The sequence below is a fragment of the Oncorhynchus mykiss genome, chromosome 13, assembly GCF_057628025.1.
Source record: "Oncorhynchus mykiss isolate SJ-2025 chromosome 13, ASM5762802v1, whole genome shotgun sequence".
Lineage (NCBI taxonomy): Eukaryota > Metazoa > Chordata > Actinopteri > Salmoniformes > Salmonidae > Oncorhynchus > Oncorhynchus mykiss.
In genome coordinates, this window is record NC_143034.1 from 48,206,522 (window position 1) to 48,229,956 (window position 23,435).

General features: G+C 40.9%; 1 protein-coding gene across 5 annotated transcripts; it reads left to right on the forward strand.

Moving 5' to 3' along the window:
• Positions 1 to 3,399: 3,399 nt before the first annotated feature.
• Positions 3,400 to 18,574, forward strand: LOC110486306 (MICAL-like protein 2). 5 transcript variants are annotated; one of them, XM_021557795.3, is made up of 19 exons: positions 3,988 to 4,066; positions 4,152 to 4,343; positions 5,460 to 5,508; positions 7,475 to 7,616; positions 7,981 to 8,156; positions 10,664 to 10,797; positions 10,884 to 11,390; positions 11,531 to 11,697; positions 12,063 to 12,138; positions 12,611 to 12,816; positions 12,941 to 13,051; positions 13,152 to 13,214; positions 13,383 to 13,447; positions 13,630 to 13,747; positions 16,379 to 16,481; positions 16,572 to 16,645; positions 16,775 to 16,889; positions 17,065 to 17,111; positions 17,209 to 18,574. In XM_021557795.3, exons 2-19 carry the CDS (start codon positions 4,201 to 4,203, stop codon positions 17,310 to 17,312), a joined length of 2,400 nt encoding a protein of 799 aa, XP_021413470.3. In that variant the 5' UTR covers positions 3,988 to 4,066; positions 4,152 to 4,200; the 3' UTR covers positions 17,313 to 18,574. The 5 variants fall into 5 exon arrangements, 4 of the variants coding, with proteins under 4 accessions (XP_036796910.2, XP_021413470.3, XP_021413471.3 ...); XM_036941016.2 differs by having other exon boundaries at positions 4,049 to 4,073; XM_036941015.2 differs by having other exon boundaries at positions 3,400 to 4,343.
• The last annotated feature ends 4,861 nt before the right edge of the window (positions 18,575 to 23,435 follow it).

The window sequence follows — 23,435 nt, forward strand, 5'->3', positions numbered from 1 at the left end:
TTTTATTCATTCTGTTATTCAATGAGGATATGAACTAACATTTACAAAAGGTGCTGATTTTTTGTTTAATATTATATGAATGTACTGTGTTTTGAAATGGCATTATTTTTCTGTACTGGACAACTTTTTCTATCAACAATCACGCTAAACATGTATTTTAAATGTTCAGACTAGGAAGAGGTGAATGTTTTCCAAAATATATAGTATACCCATAGTAACATCAAAAAATATATAGTATGTCCACAGCAACATCTTATAAATATGTAGTATATCCACAGCAACATCTTATAAATATGTAATATACCCACAGTAACATCTTATAAATTAATAGTATATCCATAGTAACATCTTATAAATTAATAGTATATCCATAGTAACATCTTATAAATTAATAGTATATCCATAGTAACATCTTATAAATTAATAGTATATCCACAGTAACATCTTATAAATGAATAGTATATCCATAGTAACATCTTATAAATATATAGTATATCCATAGTAACATCTTATAAATATATAGTATATCCATAGTAACATCTTATAAATATATAGTATATTCATAGTAACATCTTATATATAGTAAATCCATAGTAACATCTTATAAATATATAGCATATCCATAGTAACATCTTATAAATATATAGTATATCCATAGCAACATCTTATAAATATATAGTATATCCATAACAACATCTTATAAATATATAGTATATCCATAGTAACATCTTGACATTTTATCCTTAATGTTTCTTTATACTTTGGCTGAACAATTTCAGTGTCTATCATTCACTATCTTGAACTCTTGAACACATGACACAAAGATAACATTGTTATCGTTTCCCAATCCCCACTGAGGTGGTTCATTTTATTGAACCTTTATTTATCCAGGTGAGTCAATTCAGAATAAATTATTTATTTAATAAATTCATGATTTTTCACACCTAAATAAATCTGTACATAATACACGTAAAACTCCGATATACAGTCCTGAGCTTCATCCATCACCTCAGGATCTTTAGATATTCTGCCTTATTACTGGTGACTAAATGCTCTTACATTAGCCATCAGATTAGGGTCAAATCAAAAGAGGAAACGCTCTGATGACTTCTCAATGATCTCATCGATGACAAGCCCAACCCTGGCCGGGGCTATCCTGTTACCTTCACTGCAGACCGAGAGGCAGGATGTCTGCGTGCTGCCACAGGCTCTCGCAGGAAACAATGGAAGTGGCTGAAAAATGACTGCCCCCAATGACAGGAACGCCTTCTGAAGATTACGAGGCAAAACATGTTGTTTTTTGCTGAGAAAGATGAACTTTTTACAACAGTGCTGTCATTTAAATACCTCAGAGAGGCTATCACTGTTTGTATATTTTATCGATATTGTCGAAATGTATATCAAGACGACTAACATATTGTATCGTCTTGAGCTATACTGTATATCGATGTTTTTAAAAAGTACAGTCGACTAAAACATATTTACAGGATGGGACTATAAGAATAGCCTGTATCATCATTATCACTACTTTTCCAGAGTTGACACTATTTCTCCTACTAAACTGTATTATGTTGATTTTCAGAGCATGGAAAGAGCAGCTGTTCCAAGTCTAATGGATTTTCAGCCTCACAGTCAGAGCACTTCCTTCGGGCTTAGACGTTGGCCTTTTTTGTATGGCCAATCTCCTGTATGACATGAACAGCCTTTAGTTCTGTGGAAGAAACATGGGATATGACACCACTTGGCCAAGGTCACTGCAAATTCCAATGCAGAATCTGGGGATATGAATAGGGAGTTGGAAGGATTGTAATGAAAGGAGAATGTAAATCTTGAGTGCAGGGCCGGCCCTAGCCTTTTAGGGGCCCCTTTGACAGCGGAGAGAAACATTTTAAGTTTTAAAGTTAATTTACTAAAATTCTACATATTTTGCCATGACTTATAGCATGTTAATATGATATCTGATTGAGAGTGACTAACAAAATCAAAGGGGGGCCCCTGGAGGTAAGGGCCCCTGCACACATGCCCTTTGTGCCCGGTCGGTAATTAATTTGCCCATGACTACTATACTACAAGTTTAGGTAGCTGGGTAGACTAATTTACCAATCTAAAAAATGCTAGCTGAGGAGTTATTTGGGTGACTGACATAGCAAGAGGAAAACTGTTAACGCACGACGCATCTTGTGTATTCTACTATTCTAAAGCTGAGCATTAAGTAGAGTCCTTGACTCGTTTTTTTTTTAGTTGGGGGCCCCATTAAGGCCGGGGGGGTCGAGCGCCTATGTCATTTGTGCCCAGGGCCGGCTCTGCTTGAGTGTTAGTTTGAGTCTTCTGTATGTTTTCAGAAGTCTCTCTGTAGTCTAACAGTGCCCCCCTCTGGTAATGAAATCTCTTCTCCTTTCATGGGCCTTTTTTCAGTTAGATTTACTCACCTCCTCCGTCCTCTCTTGCCTCCTTTGTAAAGGGAAAAAGGTAATCGAGGACAGTCGGCAAGGAGGGTGAACGTGGATGGAAATGCGTTTACTTGAAATGATACGGTCCTTCTCCACTGACTCGTCATTAGGCAAATTACGTTTACTGGGGTGGATCTCAAAATAAGTGTAAAGTAATCAAAACAAATTAAGTTAGATTTTATAGATAAAACAAACAACAAGTAGAATATTGTTTTTAAATATGTGCATGTTTTTCTCCTCTGACAAATCAATACGCTGATTCAAAGGGGGTGTGGGAGATTTCAAAACCCTTCCGTGGTAAGATACACATGAATATCCTTGATGAAAATTGGCTATTGAGAAGGGGAGGACACTCTTTTGTTTGCCTCCTAACAACTTGACACACTCTTGACCAGTTATCGGTTTCCTGGTCATGGAGGAGAGAGGTCTTTTGCCCAAATGAGAAAACCCCATAGGTATTATTATAACTGTATGTATATTCATTGTCAGCAGGATATTTATTGCCAGTGTGCATTTGCTTCAGTAATAATTAAACTATCCATATCTTTATATTCTGTAGATTTCAAGGCCTGGTAACGCATATTTTGCTATTGTGTTAAAACAATGAATATAAAAAACGTTTTAGTGTAATTACAGTGATACTACACACGTTTTCCCCAATGTATTTTGTTTTCTTTTTTTGGTATGTTGTTCCTACTCTGCATTAGGCTACTTGTATTATTTACACCAAGTAAATGTTTTTTTTTTTTTTTTTTGCTGTTTGTAAATATATCAATGTCCATCTAATCTCTTTGTAGACTATGCATCTAGTTGAGGTCGTCGAGTTCTTGGTGGGTCAGTTTCTCCTATGTTGGGTCATACTCAGACACACTCAAGTTGTTTTTGATTGTTGTCCAATCACAATTAGAGAGTATCCCCCAGTCACTCCATCTTCATTTAGGCCCATCTCATTTGGGTCAAATTTGAAACCACCATTGGTGACCCAAAATGGGTCAGTGGGTCTGGATTCTGAGTTAATTCGTTTCATGGAGACTTTAAGCCTCTTCCGAGTTTGCAACATGTAACTTAAAATATGTATCATTGGTTTTTCGAATGAAAATGTCCCATATGCAAATGACCCATATGCAAATGAGCAAAAAAGGGCTCAGCCGAATCCTTTGTATTCATAGCCTAATTGAGTTGCTCATTAAGGCTTCTACACTAATGTCTGCTCATTAGTGCGTTAATGTAGGCTTATAGCCTATTTTGTCCATCAAAATTATAATGATATTAAAACCACACAGACTTCAACAATAGTGTAAATATTGATTATATATATATATTTCTATACCAATGATTACCTCTCTGAAATAGACTATTCAGGACATAATGCAAATGAATATTTGATAACCGGACAGACACTAAAAAGGACCGATTCATTGCCAACACTGTGATTATTAAAAAGTGCAATTATGTCACGGTGTAAAATTATAATTAACAGCGTTAATTAGGCTACTGAACCAAAGCCTCGCCCCCTTGCGTCACGCCAATATACTTTTTCATGAGCTATGCAATGGTAGCGAATCAGTCGCGACCATCAGCTGATGATTGAACACTGAACTGGCTTTTCTTTCTTGGTAATCGGTATCTTGCTTTCTACTACCTGTACATCACCTGAAATAAGACATAACACCACTGGTTACATACTTCTCTTTTGTATAGATATTTTTTTTCTGGAGTCATTTATTTGACAGGACGCGCTCCGGGAAGGATGGCTGCCATCAAGGCGCTTCAACAGTGGTGCAAACTTCAGTGCGATGGGTACCGAGATGTGGCTGTCATCAACATGACAACTTCTTTTAGGGACGGGTTGGCGTTCTGTGCGCTTATCCATAAGTACAGACCGGACCTAATGTAAGCATTAATATGACTTTAAAATATAGATTTGGCTGAAGAATTGATGTTCAACGTAATGGTTAATCCGGTGCAACAGATCATTAGCAGCTGCAAACAATCAATACTTCCAAACACTTCGATGGGCATTCGCTGCTAAAGCTACAGTTAAAATCGTATGATATTTATGAAAAACCGGCCTCGGCGTTTTCTAAACTCGGTGTTACTTGCCATAACACTACACAGCTGATTTCAAATGATCAAAACTTGATTAGTTGACTTGAATCAGCTGATTTAATGTTAGACGTTTTGGTTTTTGCCCTAACGTTACCGAGTTTGGGAAACCTTAGCCTACTGTCGCCGTACCTTTTTATCAACCAAACAACATTTTAATGTTTTTGTCATTGTCTTCTACTTTGCAAACACATTTTGTAGCTTAGACTATAGCTTCAAATCATGATTTAGAAAAGTAATGTTCTCATGTAACGTTTGGCCTAATGTAATCCCTTGAACACTACATACAATAGAAACGAAGCGCTATTTGCTATCATGTTCTATTTATTTTGAAGGAAAGTATTCCCAGTGGCTTCCTGTCTAACAATGGTGTCGGGAATCCCCCCTCTAGCCAGAGGCTTGACAACATTTTGGTTGAATAAAAAATGTAGTCTATATTTATCTAAGCATGTTCATCAATTAGGCTAGATTAGCATAGGCAAATATTCATAAGTGAATTTTGAACTACGAGTAAGGTATGTTTTTACCATAGTTTCATGTAGGTATGCATGTGATATTTTATTTTTAATCAATACATTGCATAATGTCACATGAATGGAAATGAAATGTGCCCTAGTCAAACTTTTTAGAGTTTCCAGGTTAAGTCAAACATCATTGTTGATTAACAAGAGAACACATTTGATTTTATGTACTAAATGTCTGAAACAGAAAGAAACCTCCCAGCATAACCATTCCCACAAGATTTCTTGCTATACTAGTGGACTAGAATATTATCTTTGATGTATCCCAGAAACCTGGTTATTTTCCTTGAACAGGACACTTAGGCACCCAAACTCACATGGGAATAACCTTTGATCAACCTCTACAATGTGAATTATTAATTTCCCTGTGTTCTATATTCAGAGACTACGACTCCCTGAATAAAGAGGATGTTTTTGACAACAACAACTTGGTAAGATGTTGCATGCATAAATAGACAGTACATCATTACAGTTAAAGGTTGTACATTGACATGACCATACTGAACTGTTTGACCATCTTATCAGGAAGTCAGTTGGTTTGTGTTTGAGGCGATTGCATTGTTACAAATGCATCAAGTCCTTTGTAACATTCATTTTTATTAGTGACGTCTCCAAAGGACTGGAATTGTGCACAAGTCAATTCATGGTTATTTTGATATATATACCTCAGTGTTTCTATTGAACTGGGGCAAACACATTTTGCTCTGAAGGGTGATGTTGAATGCAACTCATGAAAAGAATGTGATGGCTCACCATAAATGTGACCTATTGCTTGTAGCATGCATAGTATGTAAACGCTGTGGCCAAATGCTGAACGTCTTTCCCAGTTGATAACTGAACAACATGGATTCCTAGGATTTCATGTCCCAGGCAAGGTTATTCATATACCAACTGTAGTTTGGGAAACCATCTCTCCTTGGGGTGCTATACAAGGTATGTCCCATGTTGCTGTTTTAATGTGAGGAGAATGTCATCTGCGAGTTGTACGGAACGTGTCAAGTCAGTGAGTGTTATACTGCCTAACAATTCACTTGGTAGTGACTTTGGCTAGTTGCACTCATTTCTATTGATACTTCGACAGATGCCGGCTTAACTATAAACATCAGATACTATGTTTGACTTAGTTGAATTTAACTTGTTGTTAACTCTTTGGAATTATTTGACCAACTGTTTTGTCCCCCCCACCCCCTCTATTTCCTTCATAGCAGGAAGTGTGTTAGGATAAGAATGAGTCAAACAGTGCAGCTGGGACTTGTCCATAATTTAGTTGTTCTCTCTGTGCTGGTTTCCTCTGATTTTGGGGATTACAGACCTCGGTGTTCTATGCTCTCCAGGATCTGTTGCAAAACACTAGCTGCTAGTCGTGCCGATCCCCCACAGCGTCTGTTAAGAACCTGAGTACTAGAAGAGGCTCCCTGGGTTATTCATTATGAATGAGGCTTACTGTTATCTGTGGGCCACTCGATCCGCACGATAAAGGTCCATTTACAAATGTTAGACAGTATGATGAGACAACACTGCTTGAGGGGTTGCATAGGAAGAACATGTTTTAAGCCACACAGAAGAGTAGGTTTTTTTTCTCAGTTTTAGTAGCGCTAGTCTATTTGACTAACCAACTAGGAAGGAATTCCCCCATGGTGGAGTCCAAACACCAATGTTGTGTAGCTACTTCTTTTTATTCTGCGGTAATCCCATATACATTGACAGTAGTCTTTATTTCATGACAAGGAGGTCCCAGTCCTTCATGTGTCAGGTTTCTCTCAGTGGTGGGTATCTGTCACTACAGACTCAAATATGCATTTGTTTTGTCCAGACTCTGTTTTGTACAGCAACAATGGGCAGTTCCGTTTCTGTTATACAGAGAATCTCACAAATGTAGAAGTTGTTTGGCCTTTCTCCTCCTCCAACACGAACGGATATGCCGTTCTGCAAGGCTGTACTTTAACATTTTAATGAGCACATCAGGTTGATCCCAAACAATGCCCCGTTGTCCTTCTCCATCCTTGTTCCCAGGGCTGAGTGTGCACAGGAAATGTGCTATTCATTATTCACCCCCTGTCCAGACCTCCCCGGCATGGGGCCACAAACAGCTGCTGGCTGGACTTCACTATTTTATATTTCTGAAGAGACCATTTGTCTGGCTTGTTTACAGTTAAATTAAGTAGCTGCTTTGTATTTTAAGAAACACTCAAGAACTTTGGGAAAGTGTTATTCAAATGATGTAAGAATTTTCCTTATTACTTCTGCTTTGTAAGTCTTAAAAGTTAACAGTTTGTAAACATGTACAATGTTATGTGTTCTGCTTGCTAGGGGGAACTCCAATACACCTGACGCCTAATTGTTGTCTCTATGACTTTAGGGTTGGTTAATAAAACAAGTGTTTATTTCTAACTTCAGGCTTTCCGGGTTGCAGAGGACAAGCTGGGGATCGCTGCTCTGCTGGATGCAGAGGACATGGTGGCCCTGAGGATCCCAGACCGACTGAGCGTCCTCACCTACGTCTCACAGTACTACAACTACTTCCACGGACGCAACCCTAGTAAGACTGTCTTGACTTGAGGCAGCTTCGTTACATTGGAGCACTAGCCTATATGTTGCACTTTAAGTGTTTTCTTTCCTGGTGCGGTGTTACTTAAGGTGATTGTGAGAAATACACGCGTTGTGGGTGAAAACATTGCTTCAAACCCGTTTAGTGAAATGTGCCTGTCCTTACAATCAGTAGTACATTTAAAACTTGTCAAATGTTTTTCAAATTGTTTAGGGTTATTGGTTTTAAAAGATAGTATATTCAAACTATTTCAGTTTCACAAAGCATCTCTACTGAGCTATTGGTTCAGGTATTGTAGACTAGAGTATTGTGGCTCAACCCTCTGCTTTCTGATAGCCAATGTTGTTTTTTCCAGTTGGAGGGGTGGGTGCTGTGAAAAGACCAGCTGAGGGCTCCAAGGAGGAGCCGTGTGGAAAGAAGAACCTCCCGGTGGTGGCCAAAACCATAGTGTCTAAAATGGCTATAGAGAATCGCCAACCTCCCTCTCTCATGGTGAAAACCTCCCCCAAAGCAACCAGAGCTGCTGTTCAGGTACAAATGGTTCTTTAATGTCTATTTAAAGAAATATATATATAATATACACACACTTTTTTGTATATATATATATATATATATATACTTTTTTGTGTGTATATATATATATACACACACACACTTTTTTTGTGTATATATATATATATATATATACTTTTTTGTGTGTATGTGGACACCCCTTCAAATTAGTGGATTTTATTTCAGCCACACCCATTGCTGACAGGTGTATAATTTCAAGCACACAATGCAATCTCTGTAGACAAACATTGGCAGTGGAATGGCCTTACTGCAGAGCTGAGTGACTTTCAATGTGGCACTGTCATAAGATGCTACCTTTCCAACAAGTCAGTTTGTAAAATGTCTGCCCCGCTAGAGCTGCCCCAGTCAACTGTGAGTGCTGTTATTGTGAAGTGGAAACGTAAAGGAGCAACAATGGCTCAGCTGCGATGTGGTCAGTCACAGAACAGGACTGCCGAGTGCTGTAGCGTGTAAAAATCGTCTTTCCTCGGTGGCAACACTAACTACAGAGTTCCAAACTGCCTCTGGAAGCAACGTCAGCACAATAACTGTTCATAGGGAGCTTCATGAAATGGGTTTCCATGGCCGAGCAGCCACACGCAAGCTTAAGATCGCAATGCCAATCGTTGGCTAGAGTGGTGTAATGCTCGTTACCATTGGACTCTGGAGCAGTGGAAATGCTTTCTCTGGAGTGACGAATCCCACTTCACCATTTGTCAGTCCAACGGTTGAATCTGAGTTTGGCCAGCAACGCTAACTGCCCCAATGCGTAGTGCCAACTGTAAAGTTTGGTGGATAAATAATGGTCTGGGGTTGTTTTTCATGGTTTGGGCTAGGCCCCTTAGTTCCACTGAAGGGAAATTTTAACGCTGGTTTGTCAAGCTCGGTGTGGAAAAACCTGACTGGCCTGCACAGACCCCTGACCTTAACCCCATCGAACACCTTTGGGATGAATTGGAACGCCGACTGCAAGTCAGGCCTCATCACCCAACATCAGTGCCCGAACTCACTAGTTCCTGCAGCAATGTTCCAACATGTAGTGGAAAGCTTTCCCAGAAGAGTGGAGGCTGTTTTAGCAGCAAAGGGGGGAGCGACTGCCTACTAATGTCCATGATTTTGGATTGTGTTGTTTGACGAGCAGGTGTCCATACTTTTGGTCATGTGTATCTAAACTCAGCAAAAAAAGAAACGTCCCTTTTTCAGGACCCTGTCTTTCAAAGATAATTTGTAAAAATCCAAAACTTCACAGATCTTCATTGTAAAGGTTTTAAACACTGTTTCCCATGCTTGTTCATGAATTGTTTATGGTTCATTGAACATGCACCCGTGGAATGGTCGTTAAGACAATAACAGCCTACAGACGGTAGGCAATTAATGTCAGTTATAAAAACTTAGGACACTAAAGAGGCCTTTCTACTGACTCTGAAAAACACCAAAAGAAAGATTCCCCGCTCATCTGTGTGAACATGCCTTAGGCATTCTGCAAGGAGGCATGAGGACTGCAGATGTTGCCAGGGCAGTAAATTGCAATGTCCTTGCAGTGGCAGACCACATGTAACAACACCTGCGCAGGATCGGTACATCTGAAAATCACACCTGCGGGTCAGGTACAGGATGGCAACAACAACTGCCCGAGTTACACCAGAAACGCACAATCCCTCCATCAGTGCTCAGACTGTCCGCAGTAGGCTGAGAGAGGCTGGACTCAGGGCTTGGACGCCTGTTGTAAGACTGGTCCTCACCAGACGGCACCGGCAACAACGTCGCCTATGGGCACAAACCCACAATCGCTGGACCAGACCGGACTGGCAAAAAGTGCTCTTCACTGACGAGTCGTGGTTTTGTCTCACCAGGGGTGATGGTCGGATTCACGTTTCTCATCGAAGGCATGAGCGTTACACCGAGGCCTGTACTCTGGAGCGGGATCGATTTGGAGGTGGCGAGTCCGTCATGGGGCGGTGTGTCACAGCATCATCGGACTGAGCTTGTTGTCATTGCAGGCAATGTCAATGCTTTGCATTACAGGGAAGACATCCTCCTCCCTCATGTGGTACCCTTCCTGCAGGCTCATCCTGACATGACCCCCCCCCCCCCCACCAGCCATACTGCTCTTTCTGTGCGTGATTTCCTGCAAGACAGGAATGTCAGTGTTCTGCCATGGCCAGCGACGAGCCCGGCTCTCAATAGCAAGAACTGGCAAATCTGGTGCAGTCTGAGGCGGAGATGCACAGCAGTACTTAATGCAGCTGGTTGCCACACCAGATACTGACTGACTTTTGATTCTGACCCCCCCCCCCCTGTTCAGGGACACATTATTCCATTTCTGTTAGTCACATGTCTGTGGAACTTGTTCAGTTTGTCTCAGTTGAATCTTGTTCTGTACAAATATTTACACATGTTAATTTTGCTGAAAATAAACGCAGTTGACGGGGGGGGGTTAGTTTACATGACAAACACTTTTTTTTTTTCTTCTCTCTCTTCCACAGAAGACTGAAGTTTTGGTGGAGAGGTCCAATAAGACAGGCACTCTCAGCAGTAAATGTGTTGTGTGCAAATGCCACGTTCATCTGGTCCAACGGCACTTTATCGAGGGGAAGCTTTACCACAGGAGCTGCTTCAAGTAAATGTCCACTTTAAACATAGAAACCAGCTCCACCATTATGGTTCAAACGTGTTGACACCTTTTTATGTTGCACCTTTCACTAGGTGCAGTGAATGCTCCATCGTCCTCCTGGCTGGGGCCTATAAACCAGGGAAGGAGCCAGGTATCTTCATCTGTAATGATGACCATAACACTAAGAATGGCTGCAACGAGCCTCCCTCCTCTGGGGTTGTCATCAAAACCGGATGCCCAAGCACCAAAGTTGAATCCAAAAGTGACACCAGCAGAGTCCAGTCTGTCTCTTGCTCCACCTCTGTGCCTTCGACCCCCATCAAGGTGGTCTTGAAGCCTGTGGAGACCACCACCCCAGCTCCCCAACCCTGGACCAGCTCGGCCCAGAGAACCCAGGCAGCGCGGCAGAGGTTCTTCCAGTCATCTACCTCAACCTCCAGCAGCCAGAAGCCCCCAGCCCCCTCAGGACTGCCGAGGGTACCCCTGAGTCCTGAGGAAGAGAAGAACCGAGCCAGGGCTGTCATTACCCAGAAACTAGCTGAAGCGAACTGTAACAACAATAACACCAGATATTTTGTTATCCGACCAGCAGAAAGAAGGTGAGTAAAGGCCTATGTGTTTACCTATAGGCTTTTAGTATTGTTCAAGTGTGCACAGCCACAGTTCATATAATTTTGTGGATGTCAGCTATTACTAAATGTACATTTCCAAAACTAATGGTGATAGTATTGCTTCCCAGGTTTGGAGATGTGCTAAGCTCAGCTGACCTCCCCAGCTGGAAGCAGGCTAAATGTGGGCCAGGCACAGCAGGACAACTCTTCACCAGCCCCACCAGCAATAAGGAATTGCTTAACACAGTCAACAAAGCCAGCGCCAGACCAACAACTGTATCCTTCAGCACCAAAGGCAAGCTTTTTCAATTCCATTTCATTTTCAGAACTTTTTTTATCACGATCATGTTTTTACAATAGGTCATAGGGGAAACTTCAAAAGCTGGAACGCTTTCGATTACCTTGTTGTTAATGCAAGGGTGTAGCCGCGAACAGCATTTCCATACAGTTTAACAAAAGTCTGTTTTGAAGTGCATGAAAATAAGATGAGCTGCTAGTGCATTAGCAGTCTTTACTAACAGCCACTTTTTATTTAGTTATCCCATCTTGTTTAGCCCTTTTTAAATGTTTTTATTTTTTTTAACATTAAATAGAATTGTAGAATTTAATAATGAGCTTGAATCATCCACTCTCCTTTCAAAATGTATGTCTCTTTGGCAGTAAGTGCAGACCGTGCAGAGGCTCCTGTTAACTGGCGATCAAAGCTCAAGCCTGTTAAAAATGGACCAGGACTGAAGTAAGTCTGGACTGCTCATCTGTTAATCAACCACTTTCTCTTTCTAATCCTGTACATCCACACCAAGGGAAGGCAGGTATTGTCACCCGGGTGAGAGATTCAATTATATATCTGATCTGGAGAGCTAACCAGTTGGGCGTCCATGTATCCACTCCTCCAGCCTCCGGATTCATCCTGCCTCGCCCTGCTCCGTTATGGCTGATTGGCTCAAATTGCAGCCACTCTCCTCCCCCATCCTCACAAGTCCCAAGGAGTGCTATGCCTGACATGAACCCTAGTGCAAAACTAACTAGTTTCCCCAGAGTTCCCTCTGATGACCCCCTCCACTATTTTCTCATCTCCATTATTTCTAAATGTTTAAGGTGAGGTTGAATGTTCTGTTTGTACTTACTGTATGTTCAATCCAAATTGGTTGATTTTCAGGGGAAAGTCCAATCTTTTCCTGCTCCTTACATGCACCCTCTTTCTCCAGGACCTCTGACTCTGAGGACCATGCGATCATTGTTGAGCAACCCAAACCTGAAGCCATCTCGAAGTCTTTCGCTACTAGTATCATCGTCAACATCAGCTCTACCTCTCCTCCGATTCCCCCAGCAGCCTTCAACCCTCCTCCACCTGGCCCGGTGTCTCACAGCGCTCCGTCTCCCAAGCAGCCCCATTGCGGCTCTGGAGGCTTGGGTACCTGCTTTTTATTATCTTATCCTCTATAGTTGGCAGAGTAGTGATTTAGTGTTTCATAAATGATTGAGTAAACATTTTCGATGACTTGTGATTTTTTAAATTATCACGCTTCACCTTCTAGGTACTAAAAATGGGAATTATTCTACTCCTCTGTTGTCCACTCCTCCCCTGGTTCCTGTCTGGCACAGGGTTCCCACTCCCAATAAGCCTCACCACAGCTCTGCGGGATCGGGTAAAGACAAGAACTCCGTTCAGTGATTGCATCACAACAATGTATTTGGAGTCTATATTTTGCAGTTTATTAATCGGTTACACTTTGTTTTATTTTTTAGGCTCAACGGATGTCAATTATTCTCCCCCTATGTCTCCTAAACAGCCTCGCCAGGGTTCCACAGGTTACTGGGCCTTCACTTTCTATTACCAGACATTGTCTCAACCATTGTTTTAATTTGTTTTTGTTATGTCTTAGCCTGTTTATTTTCAGAAGTTAAGTCTTATGTGACAATGGCTCCCTGAGTGTCAGCCATTAAATATGTAATAATCCTATTCTTTCTACCTCTTAGGCTCCAAAAATGGAAAGTATTTGTCACCCACAAACACCTCCCAGTCTGAAACGAGGTCCCCCTCAGTAAGTTGTCAGTTATGTCTCATACATAAATAGTGGCATGTTACTAGAGCTTATCAGAGGCAATAACTATCCTATGTGAAAATATGTAATATTCTTATGAAATTCAGGTCATAGTTAAATAATTACACAGGATTAGCAATTGGTGGTGACATAAAGTTTTTCTTTGTTTTGTTCAATGTAAGTCCCATCATATCCCCATGGACCAGATAGTGAAGGAGCTGTGTGAGATTGGAGACAGCCTGGGTGAATTGGAGAGGAAGGGAGTGGAGATGGAGAAGAGGCTTCGCAGCTGTGAGGAAGGTACTTGCCTTGGGACTTCCCTTGACTCCCAGTGTTTCTCCTTCCTTTGTTGATGTTGACTAATAGCGATTGTTTATTTGCCAAAGCAAGTGGGAGAGAGGTCCTCTGCATACACTTTCTCCCTTTGACATTTAGGTAAGTTATTGGTTTTGACACTAGTCTGGCTTTTGAAGGACTTAACTGTGTGCAGAATTGCTTGTCGTTTATGTTAAAGAAGACGGACCATGTTTCAACCTTAACTGGGTCTTTTTTCAGGACAGGATTTTGAAGGACACCATGGGAGAATCTCAATTGCGTACTCCTCGCCTCAACCCATTGGATGAGAAAGCCAGAAGCCCCTCCCCTCTGACCTTCTCCTCCAATGGTTTTTGAGAAGGGGAGAGGATGCAAGGAGTATGCAATTGAGATTCTCCCCCTCGATCAATGTTTATTTCCAAGTTAACTTCCAAATAGACCAGCCTTTATGATTAGATATTTATTAATGTACTTCAATTGAAATGGCCCAGTCCCTCCACTTCTCAGTTTTGAGTTGTGCTCTGACGGTGAGCATGTTATCCCTGTGTTGTGAAGTTCTATTAGTTAATGTGACGACTGTTGCTCATCGAGTGATTACAAGTTTTTCTAATTGCGTGATTAACTGAATCAAGCAATTATTAACTCATTAACCTGGGGCACCAGGTTAGTTTTTATTGAGTTTCTATTTCCCAAATTAACTCAAAGAATATCGATTTTACAACAGCCGCTAATTAACCAGTTACCTCTACAATCTCGCTCTGAACGTCGTATAGTCTGTGAATCTGCACGGACCCGGGTCTCACCAATGAGTTCGTACCACACCAATCTTAGTTGAATATTTATTCACTAAAAAGCTAAAATGATGATAAAAGATATACTACGTTCTAATCAATAGCCTATAAGGTGTAACGGGCCATAACACTATGGTGAGTGTTACCCAAAATGGGGATTTCAAAGAGAGGAAAAAGAAAGTACACGAGAGAAATATACATTTGGGTGAATTTGTCAGCTATGCTTATTCTAACCCTAGCCTTGCCCCAAACTGCCGCTCTTATGGGTCAGAATATAATGATGTAATTATGTGGGGAAGTTCTCTGTGGATTCTCCGTGTGGACCATTCAGGCTGCTCGATGACGCACTTCTCCGTCGCACCTTTCTGGTCGTCCTCACGATGTCCGTGTCCTTTTGGCTTAGGAGTCTGTTCCTTCACCCTTACTCTGGAAGGGGTCTTCTGAAGACAGACGGCTCTAGCTCAGAGCTCACAGCGTTGGAATGAAAGTGTAGATACCGCGATTCGATGTGAGATGGAGGCTAGGTGGTTCGACTTGAATTCACCCACTTAGACACAGCTACTCATCTGTTGCTTGGGTAGAAAAATATTTATTTGTCTTCAAACTTGTTTTGGGTTCGTTGACTTTTTAGACCTTTAGCTGCAGCTTGGGTCACGCAGTCTTCCCTGTAAATTCTTTACTCACAGGTTTTATACCCTTGGGTCAGAAGTGTGCGTAACTGCCTTTAGGGCAATTCACTGGGCGTACCCAGTTAAGAGCAAGGTTTTTCTCAAATCCGATTTTAGACAACTAACTTAACATTTCATCTTTACCAAAACATTCCCTTTGATTTGGACGTTTTCCACACAACGTACAATGTATAAACATCAAACATGTACTAGGAAAACTCTTCACGTTACAATGTTTTCGTAATAACGCCATCGATTAACCGTTAATAACAAAACAAAAATGACATACATTTTCATATTCCATCTATAGTCATGACCACCATTGTGGCTGACGGAAACCATTGTTCCAAAGTCCCTTTATTTCATGTTTAATGTTCTGAGGCTGGTTCTCCATAGTAACAGGACAAAGGAATTTGTCTGTGGCCTGAGATTTACCAGAGGCATGAGGTCATAAAACCCCCACATCTTCAGACCCCTAGATCTCTCCTCTGTTGGGGTTGAGAGATAATATGTAGGGTTGTGGTCTCCTGTAACCTGACCTGATCAGGACAGTCATGACACCTGCTAGCCCACCTGGGATTTTACACAGGAATCCAAACCCACACAGCCTGGAGGGGAGAGGTGTGACTGCCGAACAGGTTCCATTTCCCTTCTCCACGGCCCAATGAGGCGAGAGGCGGGCACAGCCCACATGGGGGCACCTTCTCCCTCTCTGATACTATCCATCCCCCTTGAGTGATAGAGAGGTAGTGGTGAATAGCTGACCAGCCCCAGAGACTGACTGTGGCTGCAGACAGAGCAGGGGCAGTAGGGGGGCCTGATTGCTCTGCTCAAGGTCACCATCTGGGCACAGTTATATTAATATTATTATCCGGTTCACTGCTTAACTCCTTCCCTCACTCCTTACATGCTCCTGGCTGTCCTGCTGATAGGAGGCAGGGGGAGTTAATGGGACTCTTCTCTCTGTCCCAGGCCAGTTTGTACTATTGGTTGTGGCTGGTGTGTTTGTATACACACAGCCCTTAGGCACTGACAAAGGCTCAATGTGCATGTTGGACTGGAACAATGTGATTAATTTGTTCATAAGTCTTGCACAAATAAATGTCATTTTTTTAAATGTATTGCCAATGAACTTCCTTGACACTGGCCTTTTGCAGAGGGCAAGGGGGACATTTTGATGGACCCTCTGATGGTTGACTGGTTCAACCTGATCCGAAAGAAGCAGACCTACATTAGGAGGGAGTCAGAGCTTGTGTACATGTGAGTACTTGTCAAGTTAAATGTTACCCTAATGCATATGCACTATTTTGGATTTACAATGGCTTAAACATCACTTATTGCATTTGTCAGAGTGAAGACTCAAGACCTGGAGGGGCAGCAGCCTGGGGTGGAGGGTGAGCTGCGCAGACTGTTGGAGAAACCAGGTAGGCGGCACAATGCTCACACAGCACCTCAACTGTTCACTTTACATCCCCCTAACAGATCAGCAGCTACCGTGTTGTAGTGTCGTGCTCCTATGTCAAACACAGGTCTTCTTATCCCTGGTATCACAGATCATCTGAAGTCTACAGAGGAGCGTCGGCGAGAGAACGGGCTGATGGAGAGGTTGATGGAGATTGTGAACGGTAGAAACGCCATTGTAGAAGGACTGGATGAAGACAGGCTCAGGTAGGGAAATGGTGCAACTTTATTGTTTGTACAATTTGTGAGTTGTGACCCATTTTCTTTTTTAAATGTGAGTAGCATTTCAATATCTGCAATGGTCTCAAGCAGTGACTGGAATGCCACTGAGGTCAAGCTGGATGTCTAACTTGAAAAACCTAAACATGTTCTCCATTTTTAGGGAAGACAAAGAGGATCAGCAGTTGAATGAAATGATGCAGACTCTTGGTGAGTATTTAAAGTGGTTGATTTAAAATGCCCCTGTCTTTAAACCCTGGGATGTTCCTTGCTTAATGTAATTTCCTCTCTTTGTTCTGGTGGACAGGACTTAAACAATCCAAAATCAAGAGGAAGTCTTCCTTCAAAATGCTGTTTAGACACAAAAGTAGTAAAAAGGTCACTGTGAGGGATCCAGGGACTGCGTTTTGATTGCTCTGGGGTGGGGGGTGAGGTATGCGTTTTCCCATGTCTGGATTGTTTTTATTTGGGTTTATATTTTCAAGTGATACGGCGTGTGTATACCAACTTGTGTTCATGGTGGTATTTGAGCTCAGCTAATAAGTAACAAGAGTGTATGTTGCTGAGCCTGAAAGATCTGAAGGTCTAAGACCAACTTTTTTTCAGCTACATATCACATCAAGTTGTTTCGTCTCGAAGGTTTGTTTAGAAATGTTTTTTTTGTTTGAGGAGACTCCAGGCTTTCACTCTTCATTTAGTGTTCTTGAGATGGGTCTCATGACACTTGACTGATCATAATGTTCTGTTCCTTTTTGAGTTAGTGTATATCTAAGGGATCACAATTTAGCTCATGGTTTGCTTAACTTTGTTAGTTTTTTTTTTCCCCCACACGTCTAGGTTGGGATTGTTGTGAAGAGGTGTTCAAGAGTCACTGTTAGAATAAGTCCAATGCAAAATAATGTAACTGGTATTGTTGCACCGGATAATGGTGAAAGAGAATCCATATCACTGTTAAATTGTTAGTATCAAAAGTGAAGCTTGCCTTTGAGTGATGTTTTTAGCTCCAGTATGTCCAATTTAATACCAATGTCTTATGCTTCCAGAAAGTGTTATTACAAACCTCGAGTAACATTTTGAGTGAAATCCATCTGTAGACCAGTGAAGTGGTAAGCAGCGTTCTACGCTACCTCAGTTGAAAGGCTGTATTTCTTCTGTCGTGCTGTAGGTGGCACCATGGTTTTACCGTACACGAACCGGGCAGGAACCTGAATCCAATTCACCACAGTACAGACAGCTAATTTTATACATGCTGCAAAAAGTTAAAATTCTGCTGATGCAATAACATTGCGAAAGCTTACGTAGAACAGTAGCTCATAAACTAATGGTTGTATTGAGCTTTTAATCTTAAACCTGGTTTAATTAAACATATATTAGTATAGAATTATCTACTGAAGCATTGTTTATGCCTGGTCCATTATTGCAATGTTTTAAGTGAACATTGTTGGCTTTTGGAGTCATCTGTGAAAATGCTGTTTGAGGTCTGCACAGGTCCCAATGTCTCGTGACTTTTTAAAATTTGGAAGAATGTTAAATGAATGTGCATAATGTGTATTTATATTTTTAATTGAGTTTGCTGTCCAATAAATAATTTGAACATCCTTGGTTTTGAAAGCACTCATCTAACTGTTTAATGTCTTGTAGAATTTAACTGTAGGCCTTTTTAAAAATATTTTTTTTTTTTACTTTAAGCAATTCTCGGCCTTGATATTTTATAGTTTCAATTAACGTGTCCCTTGATAAACTGTAGGATGTTTTTTCAATATGATTTGTTTTATTCACATGCGAGACTGTTCAGTTCCTAATAAAACATCTAAACTGATCCTCGAGCTCTCTCTCATAGAAGCACAAAGTTACAGCCTGATTTTTACCGTACAGACCACAGTCCTCATCCAACATGTTTTGGTTCTGGACCAGCTATGCCGGGACCCTACTTAAGTATCAAAGCTCAGAAGTGATCATTTGGAGCGATGTACTTTCCTGCATTTAATATGGGTTTTAGGGAAGTCATTAAGATTTGTTCACGTCAATATATTTGCAGCTACTTATAAATGACATATCCCCAATTTGAAGATGCATGAAATTGTGATCACAAACTTGGAACGGCATCTTTCTAGCTGAGAGGAACTGGGGATGGTATTGGTGCAGTACACCATGTGTGATGTAGGTGACAGTCAAGACAGAATACGTGTGATCGAGTTAATTAAAGCTTTGCGCCCCATCTACTGCAAATGCTTGCGCTTCTGCAATTAAGAATCAAAGGCGAGGGCTTAGTGTCAGGGGGGTGTCTAATACATGGTTTTAACAGGAATGGGACCTGATTTGCCAGGCTCCTAGCGACAAGCATTAACAGCGGCCTCAAATTAGAGGGCCATTAATATTCATAAGTAAAACAATTCGTCCTGTGAATGTGCTGAAACTAAATCCTCTGAGGTGAGCTTTTGTGTCCACACTGTCCATCAAAATGTGCCATCACTGATGGAGTGGTTCATCTTTATGAAAGGGTGGCAATGTGTTGTACTGGCGCTGACAAAATACACGTTATACTGACTTAGTCAGGGTTTTACATTCAATTCATTTAAATTATTTGTTACAAGGACTTTGCTGTACTCTACATTGTATTGCATCCTTATGCATGTTTTACAATCAAATCCACTACCCATCTATAGTGTAATTTATATTTGATAGTTTGTCATAATTGGTATAATAACAAGGCACCAGTAAGCATTTGAGGGCCTATGGGTTAAAAACCCCTGTATAAAATGTGTGTGTGCGTTGTACTCATTTAGAGGGCCAGTCTATGCCACTAGCCTGTAATTATGATCCTCGAGGTAATTTTATCAGGCTCATTAGCTCTGATGAGTAAACGAGAAGCGTGCCTCTAATTTATTGGCCATCCAGGCAGGAGACTTAATTCTCATCAGAGATCATAATATTTGTACAGAGAGACCGACATGTTCTATGAGTTGCTAGGCTGTAAGAGCAACACTAAGTGAACGGGAAAGACTTTATGACTTATCATCATACTGTAGTTGCAACACTTTTAGTGGACTGACACTATAACCAATGTGCTAAAAGTTGTCATTAGATGTGCTAAAACCACGGTCTAACCCACATCACATTAATTTAATCTTAAAGCATTATTTCAAATGAAAGTTGTTTGTCTAGTCATTTGATTGTAAATGCATGTGTACAATTAGATTCTCAATATGGCAAACCGAATCGCATTGTTTTGTTCACAGCTTTACTTCAATGGAGAATATATATATATTTTTTGTGACGATACTTCTTGTGTCAATGTTTTGAGAGAGCCGAGGTAGATATGCTCACAATTTCGGTGTGTAGAAATTTGCATTGAGGAGAAATGATGTATGCTGGCTACTGGAAATTAAATATATAAAGTACATGACTGGTAGACTTGACAAGTGCAGCTTTCATCCATCTCAAATGAATAATTTTCACTTCCCTTAAACATCCCTAATCCAACCATGTTATCAGTGGGCATGCAGGATTCTGCCTGACTTTCTGCTCAACGCCACAGCAACTTTTAACTTAACAGAGATTCTGCAATGCAGTTGCTTTACCACAGGGTCTTATAAAACTCTCACACTTATCCGTTTCCTGCTGGTTTTGTGGATCAGTAAAATTCCCCTCGCAACACAATGTACATAACGTAAGTCTTAATAGATGCCAGAACGTCTCACTCTCCTCAGACTATGTGCTGGCTCGGTGGATGACGGACTTCACTGTATTTTTACCTGTGACTCACATTTGGCTGAAAACCCAGAGAGGATGGTCTCCAAAGAAACCTAGGAACAGAATTTGGCCTTTGGTCCTTTTTGATATCAGAAAGTGTGCTAAACATAAGTGAGACATATTTGGCATTTCATATGTTTAGTAAAGGGATGTATTAAGTGATTTTAATGTTGAATTCCAGTCTGCTGTGCAAGAACAGTTTGGTTGGTGTAATGTTTTCGTGATATCCCCATATGAAGACAGTGACGTCTTCGCCACAATATTTCATTTTTTTGAATTATGCCGGTGTATTCCAGTATCTAAAGACTGTGATAAACAATTTAATGAGTAATTTCTGTTTACATTGCATAAGTCCTGTTTGATACCCTCTAATATGAAGGGTTGCGGTACCGTCTACCTTTTTTTCAATATCCACTTTCACAGAACCCCTCAGTTTGCGATAAGAATATTAACCTCGTCAATTTCAGGTAACTTTCAACGCTTTAACATCTTGTCTTAAAGACCTACATGTTAGCAGGAGTCTCAGCCCTGGCATTTAGTGACATTTTAAGCCTTTTAACAGAATCCAGACAGGGATTTGCCGTTTCCGCCAAAGGAAAATAATTTTCTACCCTTTATTTTTCAGAAATTGTGGGCAGGGCGATTAAGTGAAACAAACGTGTAGTAGAAATAGAAGTCTTGTAAATGATTTTAGTAAATATTTGTATTATGTTGCTACAGTAATTATTGCAGTCAGGCAATTACTTCATTTGGTAAAAGCTATTTTCCACTGCCTTTTCCATCAACCATTCCTTTCATGTCCATGCCTCTAAGGTCAGAGGTCAATGCAACTTCGACAGTGTTTCTGTGTAACTGAGCACTCTTTACAGTATGGTACAATATGTTCCCTTCAGACTCCTGGATGTGTTCTGGACAGTGCTCCAATTGTGGACAGTGCAATGCGGGAAGTTCACCTTGCTTTCAAACAAAAAACACACTTCTCACTCAATACTGTTTAAAACATAACGGATATATAGTTGTTCGTTTCTCAGACAGCCTATGAGTGACACAGTTTAGAACACACACTCCTGAGTTTCGCATACGTCTGTGGAGTGTCTCTGCTTGGGTGTGTGAAGGCTGCTGTGTAGTGGAGAGACTGGGCTCTGTTCTCTCTCTCTCTGTGGGCAGACTGCTTTGATGCAATGCCTGTCTTATCTCTCGCCTGGCAAGGTTAATGAAGTGGTGGCGTTTTCGGAAGGAAGTCGGATTGGGATGAGTAGCAAAGACCAGAGGAAGCTCCAAGATGAAACGTACGACTCTGAGCGGCTGTAAGTGGCAATTTTGGTGAATTACTTAGACAATAAGAAGGAGGTTGTCATCCTCTTAAACAAAACGGAAGTGGGTATCAGCGACTGGTCGATTTGGATCTCTTTAAGCCCAGTTCATGTGAAATTACATTAGCATTTAGGCTCTGGTTGTAATATGATCTGTCACATCTCCCATATAAGCCCATGTTGGTGTTGCCATGTGTCGTTTTAGTAAAGGTAGTTGTATTCAACTTGCACAGTAGTTCTAAGCACGTGTAACAGAGTTGCTTTGAGACATTAGGTTTGACTGCCCCCCTGAAAAGAAACCTTTGCTACATATTAAGACCGGCTTTGGACCCTTTTCCATATGACATTGTCTCGGCTTAGGTACATTTGAAACCTCATTATGGTTTGTCAGGTGCATCAGGTCCCACTTAACTAAAGGGATGGCTCATTTTATTTACGGAACCTCACTTGGAGCCTGGCTCTTGGGCGCAGCTTAAACAAAGGCCAAAAGTGGCACCCTAATATGACTATAATAACAGGTGATGTACTGCTAATGCTTTGTAGCCCTCAGCTTTTTGGTTTTTAATATTCCAATTTCCTTTTGCATCTATAACAGCTAATAGGTAAACAGGAATGAATCAGAGAAATGAAGCAGGTCTACATGCCAATGAATTAGCATATAGATGAGTTCATCTTATACAAATAGTGCTCTTTTACCCAAACCTTCCTGCGCTGTGCAAGAGATCATACAGTGTATGTAAAGTATGCGAGGAGAAAATGTAAATTAATCCATTTCAACCTAATAAGAAAATTATTTTTATGTTTAACCCTCATGCGCCATTGTCCAGAATTATTGCGAGTGCAGTGAAATCATTCCCAGATTCAACTTAATTGTTTCAACGGGAACACACCGACACTGACGCATAGCGGACGTAAAGTAGCTGCGCATATCAAGTAGTCTGAGCATTCTAATCATGAATATGTGATGGACTGGAAATGTTTTACATGATCACATGTTATTTTCCAGAACTTTCATGAAAGGAGCATTATTGACCATTACGTTTTGTATTTCACTCTCATAATTGTAAACCCCATAAATAAACCCAGTCGTCATGAATCACAGCTATGTGTTACGTAGCTCTTGTTAATATGCTAAAAGAAGCTTATCGAATTGGGTCAGCTAATTAAGCAATTAGCTTATTGCAGATCTGCGGTGACAGTGTACTAATCTTTGATATCGTGAGCACAGATATGCCCAAAACTGAGAGGAAGACATGTCTCTCTCTCTGTCGGGCTTGGCTCTCTTCTCCTTTCCTCTCACTCACAGGATAATGTTTGAAGTCAGTCTTCTTCTGGAAGTAGATATTGAGGATGTCTGTGTTCACTAATACTCCCATTTCTCATGCAAATCCCTGGAATTGAATAGGTTGTTTATTGTCTGGTTGTTTAATATATCGAGACATTTATGCACTGTTGTCGAAGTGTTTGC

Coding starts and splice junctions, on each gene's coding strand:
- LOC110486306 (XM_036941015.2), top strand. CDS start 4,201: ATGGCTGCCATCAAGGCGCTTCAACAGTGGTGCAAACTTCAGTGCGAT. Junction 13,448..13,629: donor CTGAAACGAGGTCCCCCTCA/GTAAGTTGTCAG, acceptor GTTCAATGTAAG/TCCCATCATATCCCCATGGA. Junction 17,112..17,208: donor TGAAATGATGCAGACTCTTG/GTGAGTATTTAA, acceptor TCTGGTGGACAG/GACTTAAACAATCCAAAATC.